Here is a 27,446-nt window from a genome sequence, read left to right as displayed (position 1 = left end):
CTGATAAAAATCAATATCATTCAGATTTATGTGTTGCATTTGTTGCTGTATATCATGCGAAAGCCTCAAAGATTCATATCTACCCCATCGTTATGTGATTATTACTTAGCTAATTTTAAAATTACCACACAAGGAAAACACACATACCTGTACATGTACCATTTGTACAGCAAGATACTGCACAGGAAGTGCATCTTCTCCACTCCCTGCTATGACCATAAAACATAATGACTTGCATGCAAAGTGAAAGATTATTATCTTTTTTATATAGGGCCAGGGGGGATCTTCTTCTTAGGACAACAAAGAGATAAATATGTATAAGTTCACCCGATGTCTCCAGTTTTATGGGCAGTGTAACAAAAAGAGTACAAATATAATCTATTGTACTGGTACATTGTGAATAAACCTTGTATACTGTAACTTGCCTTGTACAGTCATATTGCTATAGGATGACAGAGCAGATTAAGGAGAGCACCTTGTCTATATTGCTAGATGAAAATGCTAAATATGTTATTTCCTTATTTTCAGTAGCCCTAAAAAAAATTTATAACATCTGTGGATAGTGAATTTTCATGAGTCACTATGCTAGAGAAAAAAAAGACAAGTTTCCCACTTGGGGAAATATACCTAAAAATCAAAATATAAAATAGTTATTTTGAGAAACAAGCATTTCTAAATCTACATGTCCAAGAAACTATTTTGACACCTTCACATTCGAAGGTCATCAGTATTGACCTAAATTTGCTAGAAAGAAACAAACTGTGGTCACCAATTATGCTCAAATTAAGACACCTCCTCTACTACCAATCAGGAGCACATAAACATTTAACGGTCTAATTTTATGGATCCTCAATGTCTGATTAGACAACATAACCCCCTCCCAATTCCTCCTCAACCCCCTCCCCTCCCCAGAAAGTATATCTGACACTTCTAGCATTATCTTTAGCAAGCTAAAATTTGTTATTAATAACTAATTATAACCTTTTTCGTTTCTCCTGCCTTGCGTGATGTAACGTTGTCTTTCTAATAGAGGCCACACGATATTCCCACTTCTCATTAATTTATGATGGAAGGTTCACACTTGCAGTTGTCAATCTTTATCCTTTGACGCTAGATTAAAAAAAAATAATAATAGATCCAGCAGAGTAAAGAGGAAATATAAGATGAAAGATGCAACGATGCACTGGAGAAGCAGAAGAGAGAATGTATACTGTATATATGGCACTGTGTGACACCCGGTATACAGTGAAACATCATGAAGTATCCTACATATATAGTAAAACTGCACTAGAACGTATGTGTGCAGGAAATGTATTATATAGTATATACATTACGGCAGACAAAATCAATTTCGTAGCACTTGATAATTGGGCATTTCCAAATGAAATTGTCTTCCATCTAGACTTGTTTATAAAAATAGTGGCTTAACACACAGTAGCACTGTACTATATTCATCAATATTTAGTATTGTATGGTGGGTAAGCAAAGAAGACATAATTAATGGTTTCATCATGATGGTGGAAAAAGACATTTTCGTCTGCACGACTTGACACATTTGTACAGGAAGAAAATCTGTCATCCTTTATCTAACATATATATAATTTTAGAACTTCTGAAAACCCCTTCAAAGGAAAAAAGTCAAGAACATGAACAATTGAAAGACAAAGATCTCACGATATTTAACATGATATACAGGTAAGGAGACTTCGATGTTGCAATGGAGAGGAACGTGCATCAGGTAGGGGACAGGGACAAAATTTGATCATTGTGTTACTTTAGACACAGCAGAATGAGGGTGCTTATGGTAGCAAGGAGGACTACGAATCAATTGCAAATTCAAAGGTTAGACAAATGAACTTATGAACCTATTCCTTCTCACAACAGCATCCCAACTCCCCCTCTCCCCCTCCCATGCCCTCTCTCTTCCCCACCTTCCCCCTGTCTCTTACCCACGTACCTTCCCCTCCATGGTGAATTGACAAGTTCTGTCAAAAGTTACCAATAGTAATATAGACTAATAATTACACATGTATATTAATTACAAAGTTTTAAAAAAGGTGGGAGGCTTGTAAGAGGATGTCAGTGGAAGTCCACTCGCCCATCCCCCCTCACCCCTATTTCATTCATCCATTATTTAATTCTTTTAATTTTTACTCAATATTCATTAAGAAGTATAACTGCCATGTACATGACTTAAATGTTAATTTAAACACCTACGAGGACTCGAACATGGTATTATCCAGTTTGTAATCAAGGATAGTGCTCTCAAATTTGGTTAAAATTGAATGTATTGCAACCTGTGATTGGAGAATTGCATGATATGCTACAGTTTACAAGTCTTAAATCACTTTTGTGATTATTAAAACGAAATTATAAAAAAGTACCACAGTGAACTTCCTGTCCTCACTTACAAACCTGTTGTAATAGCATACATGTGTACTAGTACCACAAAATGCATCTATTGCCCTTTTTCTCTGCTAATCTCATTATAATTAGGTTCGGAAGTTTCAGACAGGAACTTGTTTTGAGGTTTCTTTTTGGTGTTACAAAGAAACGACCTAGTTTAGCTTTAAAGAGCCACCAAAAGTACACTGCAGAGAGAAACAAAAGCAACTTAATCGTCTCATCAGGATCTGGTTACATCAGCTTATAATGAGAATGCATTTAGGTGTGGATCTGTATGATTACCCTTTGCACATATATGATTATTCATGATGCAAATTATCAATTCAAATGTTTCCTTCCTAAGATTTCAAAGGAATTTAATGTTGTTGATGTTGAATGTCTGTTCCTTACTCTCTCGTGACCAAATCTAATATTGTGATGAAAATAGATACAGTATATGAAAAAAAAATTATTCACCACGTTCCAGCTGCTTTAAAATATTATCCTATAATATTGCTGATCTGTGAAATATATTCTTACTACATGTCTTTTAGTGTGACTGTTTTGACCATTATTTTATAACTGAATCACCATCTTCCAAAGTGTTCAAAATCTCAGCATGCTTTTCTTAAATCCACGAACAAGTTTCGATCAATTGAATGTTATGCACTGTCTGTTTTGAACTGATATGAAAATTCCTTTTCCTGTTTTGCCAGCATTTGGGACCGAGACGTTGCCATCCATGCAGAGAGAGACGAAGTAAATCACTGTGAGTCATAGCTGAAGTTAGAAAATTGATGGAAGGATTATATTTCCTGCCTGCCTGCCTGCATGCGCCTTGTGCCTCACGATCGCATTTCGCATCGAGAATCCAAGATTGGAACAGCTACTGTAATGAGATCATGCCTTACATTGTCTCGAAAATGTAAACATACTGGGGGAGCGTTTTCGACATAAAAATCATCATAAAATCTCGGTGGGATGATCACGGCGGAAAGCAAAATTACATTAACCGAAAGGAAGGTGTGGTTTAATTTTTTTCAATTAAAGATCTCACTACATGATATGCAGGCCACACAGTAGAACTTGATATAGTTTTAGGTCATTATGACTGTTAATTACTTAAGAGATAACAATCAATGGAGCTAAACTTTAAAGGTCTTATGTGAAAATTATTAGCAGGGCTATGACACAAGGATTTATGTTGCTTCAGGCCTTGAATTTTTACACTTATGATACAAATTTGCTACCGCTCCTCAAATTTAGCTGCCTGGATGTTTTGACCTTAATTATTTCATATGCCTCCCCACACCTGCCCTCCCCCCCCCCAGGAGACTTTCAATACTTCTTTTATGGTTTCTTAATTTAAAGTTTTTTTTTCAAAAGTCTATAATTAACACATTCCTTGCAATAAATCATGGGATAGAAACCAGTTAACCTGAAGAAATTGGCACAAAGACTAACATGAATTCCAAAAATTTGTTTCTAATTTCCCATTGGAGTACTTTACCATTCTAAATCATTGCTACAGGACAATGTTTTTCAAAACAATCATTAAGTTTTAGAGGAATTCTAATAACTTTAGATAATTTTTGAAAACGCTTTGCTTTGAGGTGGGCTTTACATTTTTCTCTGTTTTAAAGGTACAAATGAAATCCTGCTTCCCAGCCATAGCTTGATCAAAACGATGAGTCGTCATGACGATGAACAACCTGCCTAAAATTGCAGCTTTATTAAATAGACTAGTTCTGATCTTGATATTAAGGTTCTGGCCTTAACACCAATCAACTCTTCAATTAAGTTCTAGTTCTCGATTGGTACATGTCATGTATGAGAGGAGGCAAACTTCCAATTAAGTAATGAGGGAATTATAGATGAGGAAACAGTTACTTAAAAGTCAGTATACCTGGCTGTTTACATGCTCTATAGAGGCCTGTACAGTAGAAGGGATTTTTGTTGAAGTGGGAGCAATGAAACATTTTGCTAAACAACAGATTTATCACGTTTCTATATTTACTTCAAAGTTGACAATGAATTTTCGAGTATCACACACAGCACACATGCTGTTACATACTGTATGTTGACAGGTTTTGACCGACATGTGGTTGAATGAGTACGAGGGCCCATTGACTGGTAGTTGAAGGGTCACTGAGGGTGTACAGTGTTAAAACGGTTACCAAGTTCACTCTAGACATGGTCGAGCAAGAGTGCTGGGATTGTGGGGAGACAGGTAAGTGAGTGAGTGAAGTAAAGCACAGTAGAATTGAACACATTATTACCAGACCTATGACATACAGTACATTAAGTTTACTTAAAGGGTGTGAAGACTCGCGCAAAAAGAAATGTCTAATGCTGGTAATCTGACCTAGTTTCGAATGGGGTGTAACAGAAGTGTTAGACACCACCATCGATCCCAGAAAATACACACACAGCTTGCTACCATCGGTAAATTAGACACTAGTGTACAGTCGGTACATACAGCTGCGGTCAATACCCACAGCACAGTATACAAACGAAACAGCGATGGACATCTCAGGTCCAGCTAAAGATAACAATTAAGGTATCACGTTCATTACTGTCTGCATTTTGTAGCGACACGAACAAAACGTCACTTGCAAGCAACAGAAAGTTAACTTTTTCAGATGGCCGGTTTGGGGCGAGTCTTCAATGCCTTTAACACTCATGTTGTACTATTTTTATAAAGAGCAGTGAATAAGCAGTTAAAAAAGCACTTAATATCCTACAGAAGCTGAGTTTTACTTCGTCCCAGTTACTGAGACAGGATGTGCAGCTCATTACATTTAGACACTTCCAAGTAACCGGATAGTATTTCCACTAACATAAAGCATTAGTCATAAGTATGTACAATATAAATATGACTGTTCATATCCGGTCTGATATTATTACCTTCAACAAAAAACATGCTGTCATCACTTTTCTTGACCCATGGGGATTCATTTCTTCTTTCATTTGCTTCACCTACTTCTTTGCTTTCATTTCAAGACATGTTCTCTTTTCTTTTCTTTCTTTCTTTTTTTATACTAACATTATTCACTATCACAATACAAAATGAAAGAACAAATCAGACCAGATATGAAATAACAAATTATTGAACGAAGAAGATCATTCGGTCGAATTTTATGAACAGAGTGATTGCTAGAAGACGACAAGCCAATTCTCCAATTGTGCAGGTAATCAAAATTTGTCAGGCTGTAAAAAACCAAGTGCAAATTCATAGAAAGCATTTCATAGAATTATCACAGGATTTGTGACAAGTACCTGTCAGAAAGTGTTAGGGACATCAGAGTGTTGTTATGGTTCGTTACCACCAACAATGAAAGGTTAGTAATAGTTGGAAGGTCAATGCTAGGTCAATGCTAACTCACGTTTATACATGCAGTGTGAAACCATACACCGCATGTCTTCTGCACGGTTATTTTCGAAACTCGCTATGTCATGGAAACAAAGTCCACAGAGCTGTATTGTTAACAACAAATGACTCACCTTTCATGTTGAATGAAGACAATAGAAGCTTATCTACATCCAGACTAAACAATTATTGCTTTCATGGCAAAAAACAAGGAGTACAAAGCAGCCGTTTTTTAAATATATATAAGTTTGTTAAATCTTTCCCTTGGTATTATTATTAATACTCAAATCGCACAACACAACGTAATTAACATACTAACTTCAAAGCCAAAGAATTTTTGGAATTTTTCGACTTAAATCATTCGGGGACCTTGAACTTGAGGAACCCCAGATGACATCAGTTCAAGTCTTCAAGATTTCTCGTTCTCATTGCTGTTTGTTTTCTAACAGACTACCGATAAGGTTCATCATGAAATGTACGTATATTAGTATTCAAAGCATCACAGCTTTTACTGTATTTGACCAGATACAGCCTGTGTAAAATGGTATGTTAAACTGTGTTTTATATAGTTGTGTACTACCTGAGACTTTATAGCCATTAACATCAGCTACTGTGTGCATACATATACTAGTTCATATTAGCAACATTCAACTTACATTTATGGACATGTCTTACAGAGCATGGCCATATCTTTCAGAATTCTGTGATTCCCTGTTGAGTCTTTCGGTATTTATCCCATTAAAGATAAAGAAATTGGACGTTATTAAACTCCCCAGCACTGTACATAGTGTGTCAAACTTTTTTATGTCATGAGTTTTGATTGTGACATTTATCATCAAAAGCACAGGACAAGAGATAACAGGTCTCAGAACAATAATTATGTTGCCTTTATGAATACCTCTCCATCCCCAACCCCCTCCCCTTTACCCTTCCCCCATCTTGGATCCCTCCATGACAAGCCGATTACTATATAAACACTGGCAGTAGTTTGTCACAGCAGACGAAAAACACCAGAGGAACTACGTAATGAGTTAAGTATGCTGACCAAGTTACAGACCCCAGCACCCCACAAACCCAGATTATTTTAAATGAGAGGAACAAATTAATTACAGATAGATTACCCATCAAAACAACAAATGTCTTTTCTCATCAATTTGTTAAGACTGATGATTAGGGACGAGAGAATCCGAGACTTTATATTATTTTCACATAGACACAACAATGATCAACAGGAATTAGAAGATCAATATCTGAATGTTCAACTTTTTATAGTTTAGATCAATATGTGTCTCCATCACCAAGGCAATCACTGGGATATATATGTCAGGGATGTGCCCACGCTGGGCGGCACTGGGCGGCCCAGCCCAGCACTAAAAATTACCGCCCAGCACTGTCTTAAAAATCGTGAATCCTGCCCAGCACTATTTTCATCAAAAATCCTGACATTCCTTACAATATATTTGACCCCCAAAAAATTTTAAATGTTAATTGTTAAAAAAACTAGTGAATGTGCTTAAAAAGTGCCAGCATTTGGCATCTGAGCACCTTCAAAAATCGAAAAATTTCTCAAAGGGGAGGGGGACACCTCATCCCCTTTAGACCCCTCCCCCAGGACGGCAATCAGTATACCCCGCACTCAGATAATCCTTGGCAAATCCCTGTATGTATAGATACTATTATGTAATATACAGTAATTAACATAGGCACTGTGTTGAAAAGAAAGGATTGCAGCCAGGCTGCGTCAGTATCAAACAACAGAGATCTATCAACTGTAGGCAGACAAGCAGTGCATGTCCATTGTGTGAAACTGTAGTACAGGTTGCAGAAAGGCAACAGTAGCTAAAGTGTGCGAAAGAGGGATCCTGTGGTTAAAACTAAACCTTTCAAAACATGAAGTATCAAGTTAAATAACATGGTTTGAATAATATCTTTCCCAGTTTGGGACAAGACAAGACAATATTTGCCAACAATTAAGGCCCGGTCACACTATACCGATTTTTTATCGGAATACTATCCGATTTTCTCGGAGGAATCGAAACTGCCAGTTTTTCATTCGGGTCTTCTAGCCACAGTGATAAAGGACCTGATTTGCTATCTGTTGAGCCATTCCGATGTGGAATAGCACTCTCTTAACTTTTGATATTGACTCCGTTTCCTTTTATCGGATAGCTATCCGATTTCTCTTACGATTTTTATCGTTTTTCGATGTGACGTCACTTCAGAATGTAGTCCGTTCCAGAACCCCTCAGATTTGGAGTAGGTATTCGAATATTCCACTACGTTCATTACATTCACTACCACAAACCTCACTCTTCGGCCTAAAATCGGAAAAATCGGACCGTAATCCGATAAAATATCGCTGTAGTGTGACCGGGCCTTTACAGTTCAAAATTATAGAAAATTAAATAAATTTTTAAAAAAACATGTGACAAAAGGAAAGACTCACCAAGATGTTGGTGAACCGCTCATCTAGATCCCCTTTCTCTGGCATTGGGAGCTTCGTAGCTGATCCCTGTTTCGCAGACGAGCTTCCTCGCCTGCTTGCCATCATAGGGTAACTGTTTCTTCGTGATAGCTGTGAACTTGGTGTATTTCCCATATTAATCAATTAATTATCCCAAAAGAATTACGACTGTATGGAACCAACCCATCTTGACTAAAAAAGAAAAAAACAGCTGTCTGAATTACGTCCTGTTGTTGCGTCGAAAACCTACGGAATGACAAAGAAAATAAACAAATTAAGGAAATTCTGATTTTGAAAAAATATTGCTAAAGAAAACAACAAATCACAATCGACCCTTCCATATCCTAATTTAGAAACATGGTCTACTCATCGTCAACGCCGCCACCAAATTCCTTTGTTTGGAGATTGGTAACCCCTAAACAAACAAACAAACTATTAAAATATCCTGTTGATACTGTTCACACACGCAATGATGATACTGATGACATTGGATTGCCCCCTCCCCCTCACTTTTTGGGGGTTAGTTTACAATGTATCAATTGTACCATACATATTCTGCCATATAAACTTATATCAAACTTTATTATAGTCTGCAATGATGAAGGTACCAGCAAAGTTTAGGACATTCATTCACACTGGTACAATTTATGTATCCAACAAGTCCAGTTGTGTGATTTTTCTACAGAGCAGCGGTACCAGCAAAATTTACACGGCAAATTTGCTGGCAGAGGAAGAGATGGCTACCAACCGATTTGATTTTACTCTGGGATGGATTTATTAGAATATATACTTTGAATTTATCAAAATTATAAGTTATCATAATTTATATGTAAATAAAATATGAGATTTTCACTTTCTTTAAAAGTAGTTACTGAAAGTGATTAAGTTATTAAACAGAATTTTTTTTAAAAGAATGAATAATACATGTGAAACGATGCCGCAATTCACGCAGTCAATGGATATAGACTGTAAAACTTTTGACTTGGAAACTTTTGACAGAATTACCAAAAAAAATTCCTTTTTCTTGTCTTTCTTCCTTCAGATGTGAGAACAAGTAGTCAAAAATGACAAAAACCTTGTAATTTGTAATTATGCTACAATCAGTTCTTCTCAAACACAAACAGTTTCTTTTAGGGTTTTTGTGTTTCATGTTTTAGCTGGGCAAACGTTCAAGGTGTTCCACACCGCTTCAACGTTGACGATCATGAGGCATGGAAGAACTGTAGTACTCACATCACTGTACAGTGCCCTCACATGAATGAAGATATATATATACTTCTCTCCAAGCCATATTAAATATTTTCTTTCTTTCTTTTATCACCTCATATAACTTCTGTTCATTCATGATGGCATTTAAAGGCTGCCTTCTATAGACAGATTTGACAACTAAATGCTAAGTGCTAAATTGAAGTGAGTAAATGTTTATAAACATAACCCAAATTTTTATAGCCCAAAACCCTCCAAAAATATTTTATAGGATATTTCGATCTTGACATTGCACCCGTGCACAAACAGGTATTTCACAACTCTGGCTGAAATAGAAAATAATTAGGCCTTTCCACAGCATCTCCTCATATATATACATGCATGTTGTTTTCACTGGAACAAAATTTTCCGTTCTTACATAAATCAAGGGATAGGTTGGCGTTAACATTTCCCAGAGTAGTTTTGAGGCCTCAATATGTATATATGATTTTTGCTCTTGATAAAACACAGAAAAAGTTCAGATAGTACAAGAATTAAAAACTTGCACTTTGTATCTATAGCAACTTGAAAACAATTACCTTACTGCATACATTAAGTTATTCACAATCAATATTGATGTAACACTGAACTTGTAACATTTCTGCAGTAATAATAATATCATTTAGAAGTTGTGAATCTTATCTCGGTTTTGCTGCTTTTCACAGATACAAATTATGTTTAAATGGTTTTCCTAACCAAGCTATACCATTATAGATAGGTCTCATCTTTTCTGTTATACTTTTTCATGATAAAAGAGAATTTACACAATGGACAAGTACTTCCTGTGTGCCACCCATGACCACTGAATCAGCATCAAAGTGCATGGCTGAATGAGGATTGCCGTAGCAACAGGGTCTGTTAGTAATACTTCTACTATTGAGATCTGCAACTTAGATTAGTTAAATATCTGAATTCACCATATATCTAAGTCATGTGACCCCAACGAAGAACAGTCTAGAGATATGTACAGGAAATATGGCAAAAATTTTTACATTTCGAAAGTCCATGTTTTTAAAGCTGTACTTTGGGTTCAGTTTGCTATGATCTAGCGCTATTATACGTTGTCCACCGAACAGCAAAAATTGAAGTTACCCAACGGCCACAAAGATTACTTAACAAGCGACTTAAAATCAAGAAAATGAACTATGTAATGGAATATTAGTAATACACTTTTCAAGTTTTGCCAATGAAATACATACATTTAACATTGCACTAAATTTGTGACAAGCAATATTTTTCAAATCCACCTACTTTTGCCAATGCTGGATAATGAATCTTATAATATATTCCGAGAAGACCTGATCATATCTCATCTGATTTGATCAATAAATTTAATCCCAAATCATTCTTTATTTTTCAACCCTGTCATCTCTGCCTGGATGGAACTATCTGAAATTGAATATAATCCTCATTGAAGTAGTGTTCACACAAGTCACCCTGACAATTATTAATATTATTTAATACTTAATTATTTAATATATTAATTAATATTAATATATAGGAGTTTTAGCTCAGTGGTTAACGCCGGTGCCTTTCAATCATAAGGTCCTGAGTTTGAGTCACCCCAAGATTTATGTATGTCGTCCAGTTACAGAGTTGTTGACAATTGAAAATTCATAATCATGGACTTAAAATATGAATCTAAGAGACTGACTTCGGTCAGCTTGCAGCTTTGATAAGCCAATATGGCTTCTTCACGAGTTCCTGCTTGCAGGAGAATCTAAAATACATACAATATCACAAAGTCAAATAATATATACAGATCTGCAATTATTAAAAAACTTTTACAATTTCACTTAATTCACTGATTTGGATAGATGAGCTACAATATAACTCTAACTTTCTAATATATACTACTTTCAATATTATCACATGGGATATCAGTAACCTACTTTTAAGAACCTGATAATTTTTGTCAGAATTGTCTTTGCCAATTTTTAGGAAATTCCTTTCACTTTTGGCTGTTGTTCTCCTTTGGATAGAGTGCACTACTTAAAAGATATATGCTGTGTGGGGTAGAAATTGGGAAATTGGGTAAAGTCCAACCAAGCTATAAATATCATGTACATATGACATCAATATCCTTTGAGGAATCTATTGTTACTACAATTTTCTGGGTACTCCAGATTATAGCCACTTCTAGCCTGTTCAGGTATTTACTTTGATGTCTTACAATTAAGAGTAATTTTTATCATTTATCATTTTATTTGCAATCTTTCCACATTTGTGGAGCCTTGTTGTCACAATTGTTTGGACTAAAGTAACCAATTATGTTTCAAATTGCCTTGATCTCTTCTGCTCTTTAAACTTGAACACTCAGTATGTTATGCACTAAGGTCTATATTTTGACAAAATTGCAAAATGCAGCTATTAAAGTTGAATTTCACCTGGGAAATAGTTATAAACTCCACTATTGTTAAATGCCTAGATGGTCCAAATTTTTGAAAGTAGACAAAGCCGGGGGGGGGGGGGGGGGGACCGGAGTTAGTAAAGTATCAGTCTTGGAGTGAAAGATGTTTGCAACCAGCCGTTATATGTATAATGAATATAGTGAGTAATACAACTTCAAATGCGTTCAAACTAAAATGATGTGAACCTCAGATAGCGTAGATTCACTTGACGAATTAAGTGAGCATCATCAACCTGGAAGTGGGTTCAATACTAAAATTTTACCAATTTGTAGACCTGGTAAAAGGTGCAATCACTTTTAAGTGAGGAGACAGGTAAGCTGGACGAATTGTAAATACATTGAGTCTACGTCAACGTCGTCCAATAAGAAGTTTAATTGGTCAATCGACAGGAGCCAGATGTGGAAGGAAACAGGACAACTAGATAAACAAAGGAATCTCAAAACAAAGAGATTGCTTACTATGTCCACCACAACATGTTTGATTAGTAGTTAAAGGTCAAACAGTGGGAGCAAAGCGGTCAGTCAATGTGTGTATGAAAAAGAAAACATCACAGTTTCATTGTATAGCAATTTTCAAATTTGTAAAAGTGGGCCTGACATTTCGATCCTAGAAGATCCTGCTAGGATCGAAACGTCAGGCCCACTTACTTTTTACACAGGCTCTTGAGCAGTTTGCTAAACAGTTTTGCTTTATTTTGAGTTAAAATTTTCTGTACTTAAATGAAATTAAAGGCCACAAAGTCCAAGATATAAGATAAAGGTCATATCTAGATGTCTTAAGAGGTATCCCCTCAACAGATGGAGTGGATAGAGAGATGTATATCAAGCCAGTTTTTTCAGTTTCAAAGTATAATTTCTAGGGGGAAAAATTTGAACAATTTAGTTTGGACAATTTGATCAGACTAACATTTTGAAAAAAAAGGAACCTTTCATCACTTTTTGTAATCTTCATTGAATTAATTTATTCATCTGAGACAGTCACATTAGTCTCACCGTCGCATTAAGACATTAGATACCAGCATGTATCTTATATATGTACAAAGTTCAATCGATTTCAGCAATTCACAATTCTATGGAATTAACATTAGTCATAGTATTGTACACATCTATGCCCACCATCAACAAACATAGCACTCCAGTAAGGTGGAAAGATGACATACATCACAGACCACATACCAATGTGCACCGTATATGAATGATCACATCTTGGTTGAAGTAAAGCCAGACTGCAGATCTTCATCAGTTAATACCATTTGAACTAGTCAGCTAGATGTATAATTCATAACATCTAGTCTGTACATATATATATATATATATATATATATATATATATATATATATATATATATATATATATATATATATATATATTTATATATATATATATATATATATATATATATATATATATATATATTTATATATATATATATATATATATATGTATTTCTATAAAACAACCTAACTAATAATCTAATATATTTACTACATTCCAAAATCTTCAAATATTGAAACTTTATGTAGAAGGAATATCATATTCATTTAGAGGTACTCAAACAGAATCATCTTTACAAAAGCTGCCTTGTCCAGAGAAAGTCTGTATTTCCAAAGTATTAGATAATGGTACATCTGTCAATATTTCATTGCCTTTGGTAATAAATATAAAGTTCATGCTTTTGAGACAAGTTGTGATATTGCTACTGTATGAGGTGCTTCAGAAGTGACACATTTAGAATAATAACTCATTCCTTTCTCAGCACCACCTGCTCGCAGTTTCCCTCCTTGCCCCCACCCCCCCCCCCCGCCCACTCACAGTCTGATCCTCCCTGACTTTCTCCAACTGATACCTACTGTTCAAATGTCCTTGATATTACATATAAACACAGGAGACTACCATATCGAACAGTTCTATTGAAGCAAACATTCTTTCATGCCACAATCTATTTTTGCACAACATTGACAAGTTCTGACAGCTGAAATCGAAATCACTTTCTCATAGAAAGGTTATCATCAGTTAAAGGCTCCCAAAACACTACTTACAACCTGGAAAGTTCATAAGTTTGCCCAAACTTATAAAAGGTTTCTCAACTTGAGGTTCAAAACTATCATATTTACCCATTACTAACTGCAAGTTTGTACAATCTGGTGCCTTGCACAGTAAGGCAGCCCAAGCATTCCCACCAACAGCTCATATCATAACACAGATTTCTTTGGCTCATTTTAGGGTACTGTTACTATACAGTATACAGTATACTATATTACTTCTGGTAGCAGCAATGATGATGTGAAAGGGCATCAAATGTCAAAATGACTGCCTTCCACTTCAAGTAGGTAATTTCCCCTATCAATTCAGAAGCCTGTTGGTCGAAACCTAAAAATTTATTTCCTTCTGGATGACAAAATACCCTGCATTTAACTCATGAGTAAGTCTACAACAGAACTAAATCTGGTCACTATTTTAAAAGAAGGACTGTTGACCATTATTGTTTATACTACTGTACTTCTAAAGGGATCTAAGTACCCCACCCCCCCCCCTCTACTGTCCTCCACCCCTTTTTTTTTTTTTTTTCTTTTCATTTCTTTTCTTTTCCAAATCCCTTCTTCTGTATGTAGTCCAATGGTTAATATTAATATATATACTGTGTGTACTCATTTAACATACCTATATAGTCCTTCTTCCTTTAATTCCAAAGTTCATTCATTCACTGATATCTATCTACATTACAGTGATGCACTAGTTCTATTGATAAAGAAGATCAAACTGCTTCGGCTAGATCTAGTTAAAAGTACAAATCAATACAGTCTGTATTGTGAAACCTTCATTGTCCCAAAAGACTGACCTATAAAACCTATTGATTTTAACTAATATACTTTGAAATGCATTTACAAAACATCTCGTAACTGCAAACTAGGTTAAAACCGAAACAGCGTTTTTAGACTATTTAAAGTGAAACTTTGAGTTGCTCAATTTGGTACGATAATTAACACCTCTTAGCACTTCTATCGATTACCTGATTTTAAGAGATATTAAGAGGAAGCTTTTAAACGAGAAACCAAAAATGAAAATGACATGTTCCAAAGAAATCACTGCTATATATATATGCAAAGAACAGCGGGGAGTAACAATTCCTCGCCTAATGCATTACTGTTTGTGCAAACTAAACTGTCAAAAGTAGAGTTCATACCCAATTAGTTCTTCAGCATGTCATCTTCATATCACTCAAGGAAAATAATGCAGTCAAATATTTTGATCTCCTTACGATGTACAACCTAGAAAGATCAGTGACAAACCAGTTAACCAGGACAGTCTTTTGGTTTTAAGACCAATTTAGCAGTCTAATCAGTACATGATGAAAGGTGTAACTTGGAAGCTTGGCTTGCTAAAATTCCAGAAACCATACAAAATTGTATTTATGTAGTTCAGAAAGATTTGCTTGCTGCAATGGAACAGTGATTTCATTTGTTTACCGACACTGATGTTGTATAAGTTGGTAAGTGAGGTGGGAGGGAAACAGAAGATGTTAATCTTGAAGGGACATAATTTTTTAAAACTAAAATGGAGAATGAAAATACATCTTGAACGTAAAATTTGATTCTAGACTGAAATAATACCCCATGGACATATTACTTACACAAGTCTTCGCTCGATACTGTGTGTCCAAAATTGTTACCAGACCCGCTCAGAGGCAAACCATCGGCCATGTTTTGAACACTGTTTTGACATGCACATATACTTCAAGATGTGCATGGAATGAAGTAGCTTGCAAGTGTGCAATCCCAGTAGTAGAAATACCACCCTACATTTTGTTGTTATTAATTACCCCTGGGTAACCACAGGAATTTCATGGTCAAGGACACTACTAAAAGAAGTTCAGGGTATGTATGTACTGAAGGATAGCAGGTAGGTGTCATATCGTGGATCCACACCCTTCTTAGATCAACAGTTTTGACACAGTTTCAAATATATTATCATAGAGTACACATCCATGCAAGCCTACAAAGTATTGCTCAATTAGCAACACTTCCATAGAACCCAACGTTAAATATTCCATAATGACTTTTTCCATGAAACAAGGAATACCGAATGACCGCAAACAATGTTTTTATAAGTTGACATTTCTAATGCTAACATGGGAAGAACTTTTTCGAGGAACAGAACGTTATAGCCACATTGTCAAATTATGGCAAAATAAATTCAATCATGTTTTCTTCTATTAATTGACTATATATATTGCTACTTTTTTTTTCCACAAAGTTTTATATCAAATGTTTAAGAATTTTATTAAAAGAAGATATATAGTTTGCACTGTCACTTGTCATGATTTGTTAAACTCTAAACAACGTCTGGAAAGTATAATGGTTACTGTATGAACATGAAAACTAACAAACAAAGCCTATGAATTATCTCTGTATAATTGTGAACATTGCTTGACAATGTACGCTATGCAACTCCATTGTTTTTGGAATCATAATGTACTTTCTATGCCTGTTCAAATAAAGAAAAACTTCAATCATAATTCTATAACAGCCAATGTCAGTAAGTACTGTGTACAATTTTCTATACATAATAATAATAATTTTTTCCAGGAAATTACAGCTAAATTACTGTCGATAATAGATATCATATATGACTGCTATGTCCTTTTACACAGTAACAAAACAAAAACTGCAGTTTTCAGGATACATTTATACTTGTCCAGATTTCTCTTAACGATCTCACTCTCTCTTTCTCCAACATATTACCTGATATTTTTACCGGATATTTTAAAGGCATATAACGAAGGCAGGGAGGGATCAAAGACAGTTTATATTATTCAGCAACCTCAAAACACGCTAATATTCTTCATCAATATGGAATTTCAAGCATATGATGTAATCAACGGCCGCTTCACACTTCGCAACGTGGTGAGGCCTTAGGAGCCAATCTTCAAAGCAAGCGTATTCAGTCAGACAGACAGCGGTCAACATAAAAATTGAATATTAGAGAGTTTTGAGGTTACTGAATAATATTAATTGTCATTGATCCCTGCGCCTTGGTTATTCCTGTAAAGACAAGGACACTGACCTGTGACCTCTCAATATATCCATCTTCTAGCTTTACAACTTACAGTTTTAGTACTATATTATCCTCCCTGTCCCACTTATAGGTCATGTTAGTTGTAATCTACCTCCTCTACTTCAGAATCTACCATTTAGAAATTTTACACCTGCTTTCTTACATGTTTTTGTCATCCATCCCAATTCCATTGGTTTCAAGAAGTGGGTGAATTTTTCCAACAAACAGCAAATTTGTTTTTTCTTTTTCTTTGACAAGAACTTACAACCTTGCCACCAGATGATGAAAAGCCACAGCTCAACAAGGGCATCAAGAGATTGTTCCTCTACATCAATCATAAAAGTTCAATTATTACATGCATACATACAATATTCCATGTATTACTACTATGTAGCAAGTATACAGTAGTTCCATTTCTATGACAAACACTGCATGCAATAAACTCTAGTCCATCACTAGAATGATAGAGAGACATTGTGACTTCCACCCTACGAAAAATTCACCCTACGAAATTCTGAGGACAAAATTTTTAACAGATGTTATAATTAACGATGAAATCCCTTTCACGGTTACCAACGTAACCTAGCAACTAGAAAACTCTGTCAAGAATTAACATATTTTTTGAATATAGTAGCAAAAGTGCAACTTTAGCAGCTTGTTAGAATTCTGTTATCATGTGGACAGGATAACAGCATGAATAATACCAAATCTTAATCAAGTTTTAAAGGTAGTCAGTACAGGCCCCAACTATAGCAAGCTATAACTGCTAGATTTCAAAAAGTACTTTCCTGGAGGTTTTTACTCTCCAAATTGTTCTCAGACATTTTCAAGGAACACACAAGATGACTGAATGTCCCAGTGATGAAAAAGGTTGTAATAAAAACAGTTTAAGAATTTTGACCAAAGGTGACCATATTTGAATATCTAGCATATTTGGGGCCAATACAGCATACCTTTATAAGTAAGTCTGAGTAAACAAGTGCATATATATATATATATATATATGTACAACATGTTAGAGTATGTTACAGTAGTACCTTGTCAAAAATTCAACATACATTTTAAATTGTGCATTTCAGACGGTCAACTTCCTCGATTCTCTTTAAATACCACATAACTAAATAATGGTGAAATGATGATGTTTTAATTATTTATGGACGATATGTTTAAACAAGGTTTAGAAATAGAATTTTAAACAAAATTGCAAGTTTTGCAGTTTTGATGATCAGGAAGTTATAATTATCTTCCCATACAACGTTATCATTATGTCTCACTATACGACTTATGGTTCTTGGCCAGAGCATTTCGTCTGAATTACAAAGTCCGGGGGGGGGGGGGGGGGGGCTGTACAGTATGGTGAATGGTGTTCAAGGGAACTTTTCATTGTGTAACATTTCTTATTCTTATTCTAATTATTCTTTCTGATCTAGTTAAAAAATATTCAAAGTGCAACATGTTTTTTTATTTGTTTGGGGATGAGAAATTCAAATTAAAATGTTTGAGGTTTACTATGTATAGAAATATTTCAAAGATTTTCAATTTTCATACAGTTTCATTCATATCACATCCCTTTTTACAAGAAAGTGAAATGAAGCCACTGTTCATAACAAATTTAGCATTAGGCATTTACAGCCCTCATAATTGATGTTCACCAGGAAGTATAATGCACTGATTCAAAAGATAATACACAAAACTATTACAGCAACAGAAAAGGTTTGTTTATATTATTATACAGTCCAATTAAGACATGGGCCAAATTGTGAACTCTGTCTAAAAATACATTCTGTCACCTTATAATCCCATTCCCATTAAACGAGTTTGTTTACAAAGTTGTAAGTACATAGTTTACAGTGGCATAGGTCACTGTGAATTAACCTATAGACATATAAGAATGCGTTGCATACAAAATAGGCTAACAGCCTAATTGGTACCTCTACATCATGGTTCCCTAAAAGATAGGGCACGACATAGTTTTGTGTCGGGAACAAAGTTTGTTGGGTTGCAGGATGTTTCAAGACATCATAAAGTAGTGTTGAGAATTTGCTGATGTCCATATAGCTAGCTTTCATGCATTTCTAAGCGTTGAATCTAAGGGATAGTGGTCTGGTGGGTTGTGGCGCAGCTCCAGGAACATGGACTTAAAATGTTTGTGGACTGCTACTGTAGATCTCTGTTATGTTTGTCAATTAAAAAATGTCTCTGAAGAAATACCCAACTTACATTACAATAAATGATGGCATGAGTTTGGCTTATCATGGAAAACTTTTGCAAATACTGAGGTTTGAAGAAATCTGTAACCATAACATCATAACAAATTCCCCCCCCCCCAATTATTCCTCCTGTCACCCCTCTTCTCCTAGCTCCATTCCCTGCACCTCTTTTCTCCACACTTTCCTATCTTTATCCTTCTACAGTTTATTCTCTACCCTCTTCCCTTTATCTTCTTTTTGTCCTTCTACAGTTTATCTACTACCTCTCCTCCTCCTCCTCCTCCTCCGCCTCCTCCTCCTCCTCCTCCTCCTCCTCCTCCTCCTCCTCCTCCTCCTCTACCTGTTGGTTTCTTTTCATATCTTTCTTCTCTCTTTGCCCCATGTTGTTTCTGTTACTTATCATTCAGCCTCTGAAGAAGATCCTGCTAGGATCGAAACATCAGCCCCTCTTACTTTTACACAGTCTCTTACACAAGCTCTTTAGTGGATAAGCAATTTTCTATCAAATTGGCAGAAACTTCCATCAAGATACCAATTTAGACTGCAGACATTTTCCACAGCCCCCTCCCCCCTTCCCTCTCCCTTCTCACTTTCCAAATCCAACATAATTAAGTGACGAAATGTTTCATTTTCAACAGAGTCGGTGCCATCGTAAGGCCAGCCTTCATGTTCTGTACATTTGCTTTCAATTAATACACTGTCTGAAGAAAACACTACACAGTGTAGGCTGTGTAGCCCTACTGCAGAAATACAGTATCGTGAGGAGGATTCATTACAAACAGCTGTGAAACAGAACACAGCAAATCCATACAACACTTCCCCTTGTTATTTCCAGTCTAACAGTCTAACATATGAAACATGTTTCTGGCTTACAGTGTATATCCTATTCATAATGTTATTTTAACATGTGTTTACATTCAGAGAAATGCCCTTATTTCCTGTCATTAGAAAGATGCTGTTATGTTTTTACACTTTAAATTATAGTGATGTATTGTTAACGAGCTAGGAATACAGAGTCATCATCATGTTCTGATCAACAGTGAGTAATTTACTGTACACAGTTCTCTGCATATTATAATGAGTCTTCATATATAACATAAGGCTGCAAGAAAGATATGAACAGTGTTACTTACAGTACATAGCCAAACCAGTCACTATGATTGAACTAAATTACACACATGTATATATACCTCAATGAAATAGCTACAGGACAGGCTTTAGTTATATCTAGGCTACACGTTACTCTACAGGCTACACTGCAAATTCATGTAAAATCTTTAACAGACACCTCCATCCCCCCCCCCTTCCACCCAAACATACAGTTGGAACATACTGTTTTTTTTCTTTAACAATTAAACAATACTGACATTACAAATAAACTGCTACTTACAAGGATTCAAGCCATTTTGAAGTGCATGAAGTGTTGTTCCAAAATGAATTCAGAGACAATTCCAAAATGTATATGTACTGTAAGTCTATCAACAAAACACCAAGACAGAGCTACAGTATATAATTCTACATTGCAATAAAGGTTATTGTCATTTGATCCAAACACAAAAATATTTGAAATTAATGGATCCTTTCCTGAAAGATATCCGCCAAAAGGAATCTTTCCCTTTTCTCTTTTTTATCCTGTTGACGTTGTCTCCTGTAACAGTGAACACGGTATTTTAGCGGTTTGATGTCTGCTGCTAACGACTGTACATGTATGTATGCTACACCTCGGTAGAAACAATTTAGGGCCAATATCCTGTTGTTGGCCTTAAGTACTTATAGAGAAATATTCACAATAGTGTCCACTCTGTTACATGTACATACAGGCTCTTAGCAACTTATGACATTCACTTCTTTTAAGTATAACTACACTGAGAAACAATACAAACTACTTCAATGATTAAATTGCTTGTAACTCAATGACTATGTGTGAAAAGGTTATGTGAAAGTGAAACCTCACTTCCTTAATTGTTTATCTTAATATAGAATGTCTTCATTTAAAAACAGTGAGTTAGCATTGTCAATGGCTAATCAAACTATTATGTTACTGTATATAATAAATCCCTTGAGGTAAGTTGTTAATTATAAATTATAAATACACAATTTATATAGAGATCATTAAAGCCTTTTCAGACACAAGACTTACAAGATGTACTATTTTATGATTGCATCAATTCTCATGATACTGTGCAAATATACAGTAGGTACATTTACAGTGTTCTAAACATTTACAAGTAAGGACTGTAAGTTCTAATCTGCCTACCGCAGTACAAGAAAATCGTTTGAATGCAAAACTGTCAAAAGAGAGCAAAGGAAATTTTATTTTCTTTCTTTAATACTCTATTTATGGTACAGACAACAAAGCAACTTTAAACAGTCATGGCTAATGAATGATAAAAATTTACAAATATTTATTAACTATTACAGAACAGTATTCAAATCAAAAGAAGACCTGCAGTTAATTAATCATGTGAGATTTAAATAGATCTATAGTACACTCTGTTAACTTGATTGTACGTCGTTAACACCAAGGACGTTCTTCAAATTCACAATAAAATCACAGAACAATAACAAAAGAGGGCAGGATGAATGCATTAGAAGAATATCTTGTATATATAAAAATATTTTCCAGGATGAAATTGTAAATAGAATGAAAGGAAGATAAAGTTTTTTTTTTTCTTTTTTTTTCAAACAGTTATGTGTGTGTTGTGTCCTATTTGTAACATAACATTACATTTGCTTTTCTGTTTATTCCTACTAGATGTTTAATGTATGATTTTGTATATATATTAAATTTTGTTTACATTTATTTTCTTCATATTATGAAATTGTCAATAAACTGAAAGAAAATAAGACCAATGAGACCTCCCTAAAAGTTTGCAAAGAAACGTTCAAAATTTAGCTAAAAAATACCAGGAAAATGAGTAAACACCAAGTTATATTCTACTTCACCAGGGAATAGGCTACATGTATGCACTGTACACGGTGCCATTTCCATTCGGCTATTACATTTCACATTTGAAACAGCATAACTCAACCATCACAATAATGACATGCAAACATTTCAGTATCACTCAGCCCAGTCCATTGGACCAAGTACCCTAGACTGAAACCCACATGCATTATGCACAAACCACTCATCCAGAGCTGGTGGTGGAGAAAGAAAAGATACTTCAATTGCTTAGGGGTGCAAACTGTGGAAAAGTGGTCTTAAGTTGGGCTTGAAATTCTTTCGGGATTGCTTAAATCCGACCTAATGTTCCCTAACTCAGGACCTAGCCTATCCACAACCCTTACACATCCAACCATTTACAAAATTATAGGCCTAATCTAGGCTCAAAGTCACTACCAAGTAGCCAAGTTCTACACATTATGCAATATTAAATTGATAATAATCGTTCATGGCCTAGGCCTGGACCTATTATAGGCATGATACAATGTGCTATTGCTAACTGTCTCACCAAGTTCACTGAATTCACTGAACACTCACCAACTGTCACTGAACTGTCACTGAACTGAGAGTTCACTGAACACTCACCAACTGTCTCACCAAGTTCACTACCAGGGTCTAACCCTATTATTACTGTTACACAGTTACTGTTACACTGTTGCACAGTAGCTGAAGAGGATGTCCCAAGTTGATGGTTCACAACCTGGGATGTGACCCAATGTTTGGGTCGAGAAGGATTTTTTAATGGGTCGGTGCCCCTGTATGCCAAACTCAGGATTGCATTGTACCATCCTCAAGCCAAGATCGATAAACTTGTGACAAGGAAGCAGAATCAAGCCTTAAGTTAAAGGCTTTAACTTAAACCTCACTTTTACTAGGTCTAGTCTAGGTGCATTAGCAATAGCGACCATATTCCAGTGGCATTGTAGATGTAATGATAAATTTACAGTAGGAATGGGGGGTGACCGATGGGTCGCGGCCGAATGCCAAAACTATTGGTTCGGTCGTGCTCAAACAAGGTTAAATGCTGTCCGAAGTAGCAGCTACCGAAGAAAAATTAGTTGCTAGGGCCTACGCCTAGTCTAGTGAAGTTGTAAGTTTCTATGTATGCAGACGACTTATAAGGTAGCCAGGCCAACGAAAGATGATTTACAAATCTCCACTTTACGATCGCACATACTGACATAGACCAGCAAGGATTAAAAACATTCTTACCGAAAATGGTGAAAATAAATATGACAACCGATGGTTCCAGCTGCTTTCGAAATGGAATTATATATCCTCATATACATATATCCTATGATCGTAGTTCACTAGTGCCGATAAAAAGAGGCCCGAGAATATGGTTTCGATAAGATGGTGAAGTTCAACCTTTACGCAAAAATGTAAACATCACGTCTAGTCTCAACTGAAGCAGGAAAAGAGGGCGGTAGACCACTTTTGGTGATACTGTTGACAAATTCCATCACGATGACATGATTATTTTTGGTTTCGATGATAATCGTAACCTATGCAGTCATGCAGGAGGATGAGTGTGCGTATGGCAAGCCGTTTTAACATTTACCTCGCAATTAGACTTAAGTCGAATACATTTCACTTAAGTGGAATACATTCTACTTAAGTGAAATGGAATTCCACTTAAGTGAAATGTATTCCACTTAAGTGGAATTCAATTTCACTTAAGTGGAATTCAATTTCACTTAAGTAGAAATGGACATTTCTATTTCACTTAAGTGGAAATGAATTCCACTTAAGTGGAATTGCATTCCACTTAAGTGGAATTGTATTTCACTTAAGTGGAATACATTTCCACTTAAGTGGAATTGTATTCCACTTAAGCTAAATAGCCCATCTATTTCACTTAAGTGGAATACAATTCCACTTAAGTGGAATGCATTTCCACTTAAGTGAAATACAATTCCACTTAAGTGGAATGCATTTCCACTTAAGTGGAATTGTATTCCACTGAAGTGGAATACAATTTCACTTAAGTGGAATAACATCTTTTGGGCGTCAATTTCACTTAAGTGGAATTCTATTCTGCTTAAGTAAAATACAATTCCACTTAAGTGGAAATGTTGATATGTGGCTTACATATAAATACAATTTAGGGTATTGTTCGTCGTAACGCATTCAATTGCTCATCACATATGATGATTTAGTCGATCCTCGTTGCACGTGTACATCATGGCTACGGCTAATCATTCACATCTAACATTGGTGGAATGCGATCAAATAATTGTTGTTGTTAGAGACACAATTCGAAGTGTTGTTTCCTCACTTGCACAGGGGAACAATCAGTATGATGCACAACAGAGGCGACTTACATCTTGTTTAAGTAATATAGGCAGAATTCGTAACTTTTTAGATAGTGAAACTTTTGACGAAATAAAAGATTCCATCCAAAACCCAAAATCCACAAAAAGTAAAACGTTTTCTTGCCCTTGTCAATGCGTTTTCGGCTGTAGCTCCAACCACTTATAATGTATTTGCCATGGCTTTATTTTGGTAATGGTATTCGTCAAGTACGTACGTACATATGGCAAGCCGTTTTAACATTTACCTCGCAATTCGACTTAAGTGGAATACATTCTACTTAAGTGGAATACATTCTACTTAAGTGAAATGGAATTCCACTTAAGTGAAATGTATTCCACTTAAGTGGAATTCAATTTCACTTAAGTGGAATTCAATTTCACTTAAGTAGAAATAGACCTTTCTATTTCACTTAAGTGGAAATGAATTCCACTTAAGTGGAATTGCATTCCACTTAAGTGGAATTGTATTTCACTTAAGTGGAATACATTTCCACTTAAGTGGAATTGTATTCCACTTAAGCTAAATAGCCCATCTATTTCACTTAAGTGGAATACAATTCCACTTAAGTGGAATGCATTTCCACTTAAGTGAAATACAATTCCACTTAAGTGGAATGCATTTCCACTTAAGTGGAATTGTATTCCACTTAAGTGGAATACAATTTCACTTAAGTGGAATAACATCTTTTGGGCGTCAATTTCACTTAAGTGGAATTCTATTCTGCTTAAGTAAAATACAATTCCACTTAAGTGGAAATGTTGATATGTGGCTTACATATAAATACAATTTAGGGTATTGTTCGTCGTAACGCATTCAATTGCTCATCACATATGATGATTTAGTCGATCCTCGTTGCACGTGTACATCATGGCTACGGCTAATCATTCACATCTAACATTGCTGGAATGCGATCAAATAATTGTTGTTGTTAGAGACACAATTCGAAGTGTTGTTTCCTCACTTGCACAGGGGAACAATCAGTATGATGCACAACAGAGGCGACTTACATCTTGTTTAAGTAATCTAGGCAGAATTCGTAACTTTTTAGATAGTGAAACTTTTGACGAAATAAAAGATTCCATCCAAAACCCAAAATCCACAAAAAGTAAAACGTTTTCTTGCCCTTGTCAATGCGTTTTCGGCTGTAGCTCCAACCACTTATAATGTATTTGCCATGGCTTTATTTTGGTAATGGTATTCGTCAGGTACCAGGTCAGGTACGTACGTACACACCTTGCACGGATGTTAAGTGCTAGCTGGATCCCGATGGACAGCCGATATTCATTGTGCACATATCGACACCACGTACGTACGTACACGTATCGCGGCAAGTTGTTTATAATGGCGCGCAAAGGCATGGGCAAAGTTTGGCGGTAAATGTACTAGCCAATCACATTCCACTTAAGTGGAATAGACTAGCCAATCACATTCCACTTAGGTGAAATAGACTATCCAATCACATTTCACTTAAGTGGAATTGTATTCCACTTAAGTGAAATAGACAGGACATTCCACTTAAGTGGAATTGTATTCCACTTAAGTAGAATACAATTCCACTTAAGTGAAATGCATTTCCACTTAAGTGGAATTGTATTCCACTTAAGTGGAATGCAATTCCACTTAAGTGAAATAGAATTTAGCTTAAGTAAAATGCAGTGACAAGTTGATGAATTCAGCTTAAGTAAAATACAATTAAGCTTAAGTGGAATGGTATTCCACTTAAGTGAAATAGAATTCCACTTAAGTTAAATAGTATTCTGCTTAAGTGAAATTGAATTCCACTTAAGTGAAATGTATTCGACTTAAGTCGAATTGCGAGGTAAATGTTAAAACGGCTTGCTATACGTACACACCTTGCACGGATGTTAAGTGCTAGCTGGATCCCGATGGACAGCCGATATTCATTGTGCACATATCGACACCACGTACGTACGTACACGTATCGCGGCAAGTTGTTTATAATGGCGCGCAAAGGCATGGGCAAAGTTTGGCGGTAAATGTACTAGCCAATCACATTCCACTTAAGTGGAATAGACTAGCCAATCACATTCCACTTAAGTGAAATAGACTATCCAATAACATTTCACTTAAGTGGAATGCATTTCCACTTAAGTGGAATTGTATTCCACTTAAGTGAAATAGACAGGACATTCCACTTAAGTGGAATTGTATTCCACTTAAGTAAAATACAATTCCACTTAAGTGAAATGCATTTCCACTTAAGTGGAATACAATTCCACTTAAGTGGAATGCAATTCCACTTAAGTGAAATAGAATTTAGCTTAAGTGGAATGTGATTGGCTAGTCTATTCCACTTAAGTGGAATGTGATTGGCTAGTACATTTACCGCCAAACTTTGCCCATGCCTTTGCGCGTATGGCAAGCCGTTTTAACATTTACCTCGCAATTAGACTTAAGTCGAATACATTTCACTTAAGTGGAATACATTCTACTTAAGTGAAATGGAATTCCACTTAAGTGAAATGTATTCCACTTAAGTGGAATTCAATTTCACTTAAGTGGAATTCAATTTCACTTAAGTAGAAATGGACATTTCTATTTCACTTAAGTGGAAATGAATTCCACTTAAGTGGAATTGCATTCCACTTAAGTGGAATTGTATTTAACTTAAGTGGAATACATTTCCACTTAAGTGGAATTGTATTCCACTTAAGCTAAATAGCCCATCTATTTCACTTAAGTGGAATACAATTCCACTTAAGTGGAATGCATTTCCACTTAAGTGAAATACAATTCCACTTAAGTGGAATGCATTTCCACTTAAGTGGAATTGTATTCCACTTAAGTGGAATACAATTTCACTTAAGTGGAATAACATCTTTTGGGCGTCAATTTCACTTAAGTGGAATTCTATTCTGCTTAAGTAAAATACAATTCCACTTAAGTGGAAATGTTGATATGTGGCTTACATATAAATACAATTTAGGGTTATGTCCGTCGTAACGCATTCAATTGCTTATCACATATGATGATTTAGTCGATCCTCGTTGCACGTGTACATCATGGCTACGGCTAATCATTC

General features: G+C 35.6%; 1 protein-coding gene across 2 annotated transcripts in view; it reads right to left on the bottom strand.

Annotated features, from left to right (window-relative positions):
- The window catches only part of LOC139958572 (formin-like protein 2), a 129,898-nt gene extending 106,431 nt beyond the window's left edge, over positions 1-23,467 (bottom strand). Inside the window, exons 1-2 of one of the 2 annotated variants that reach the window (XM_071955720.1) lie at positions 23,300-23,467; positions 8,202-8,465 (exon numbers count right to left, since the gene is read on the bottom strand). In XM_071955720.1, coding sequence (XP_071811821.1) covers positions 8,202-8,354 — 153 coding nt within the window. In that variant the 5' untranslated portion in view covers positions 8,355-8,465; positions 23,300-23,467. Of the gene's footprint in view, positions 1-8,201; positions 8,466-20,530; positions 21,037-23,299 lie in introns of those variants that run through there. The other variant, XM_071955721.1, reaches the window with a different exon arrangement.
- Between the last annotated feature and the right edge of the window lie 3,979 nt (positions 23,468-27,446).

This window comes from Apostichopus japonicus, chromosome 18, assembly GCF_037975245.1.
Source record: "Apostichopus japonicus isolate 1M-3 chromosome 18, ASM3797524v1, whole genome shotgun sequence".
Taxonomy (NCBI): Eukaryota; Metazoa; Echinodermata; class Holothuroidea; order Aspidochirotida; family Stichopodidae; genus Apostichopus; species Apostichopus japonicus.
Note: the sequence above shows the minus strand (reverse complement) of the source record. Positions and strands in the feature narration are given on the sequence as shown.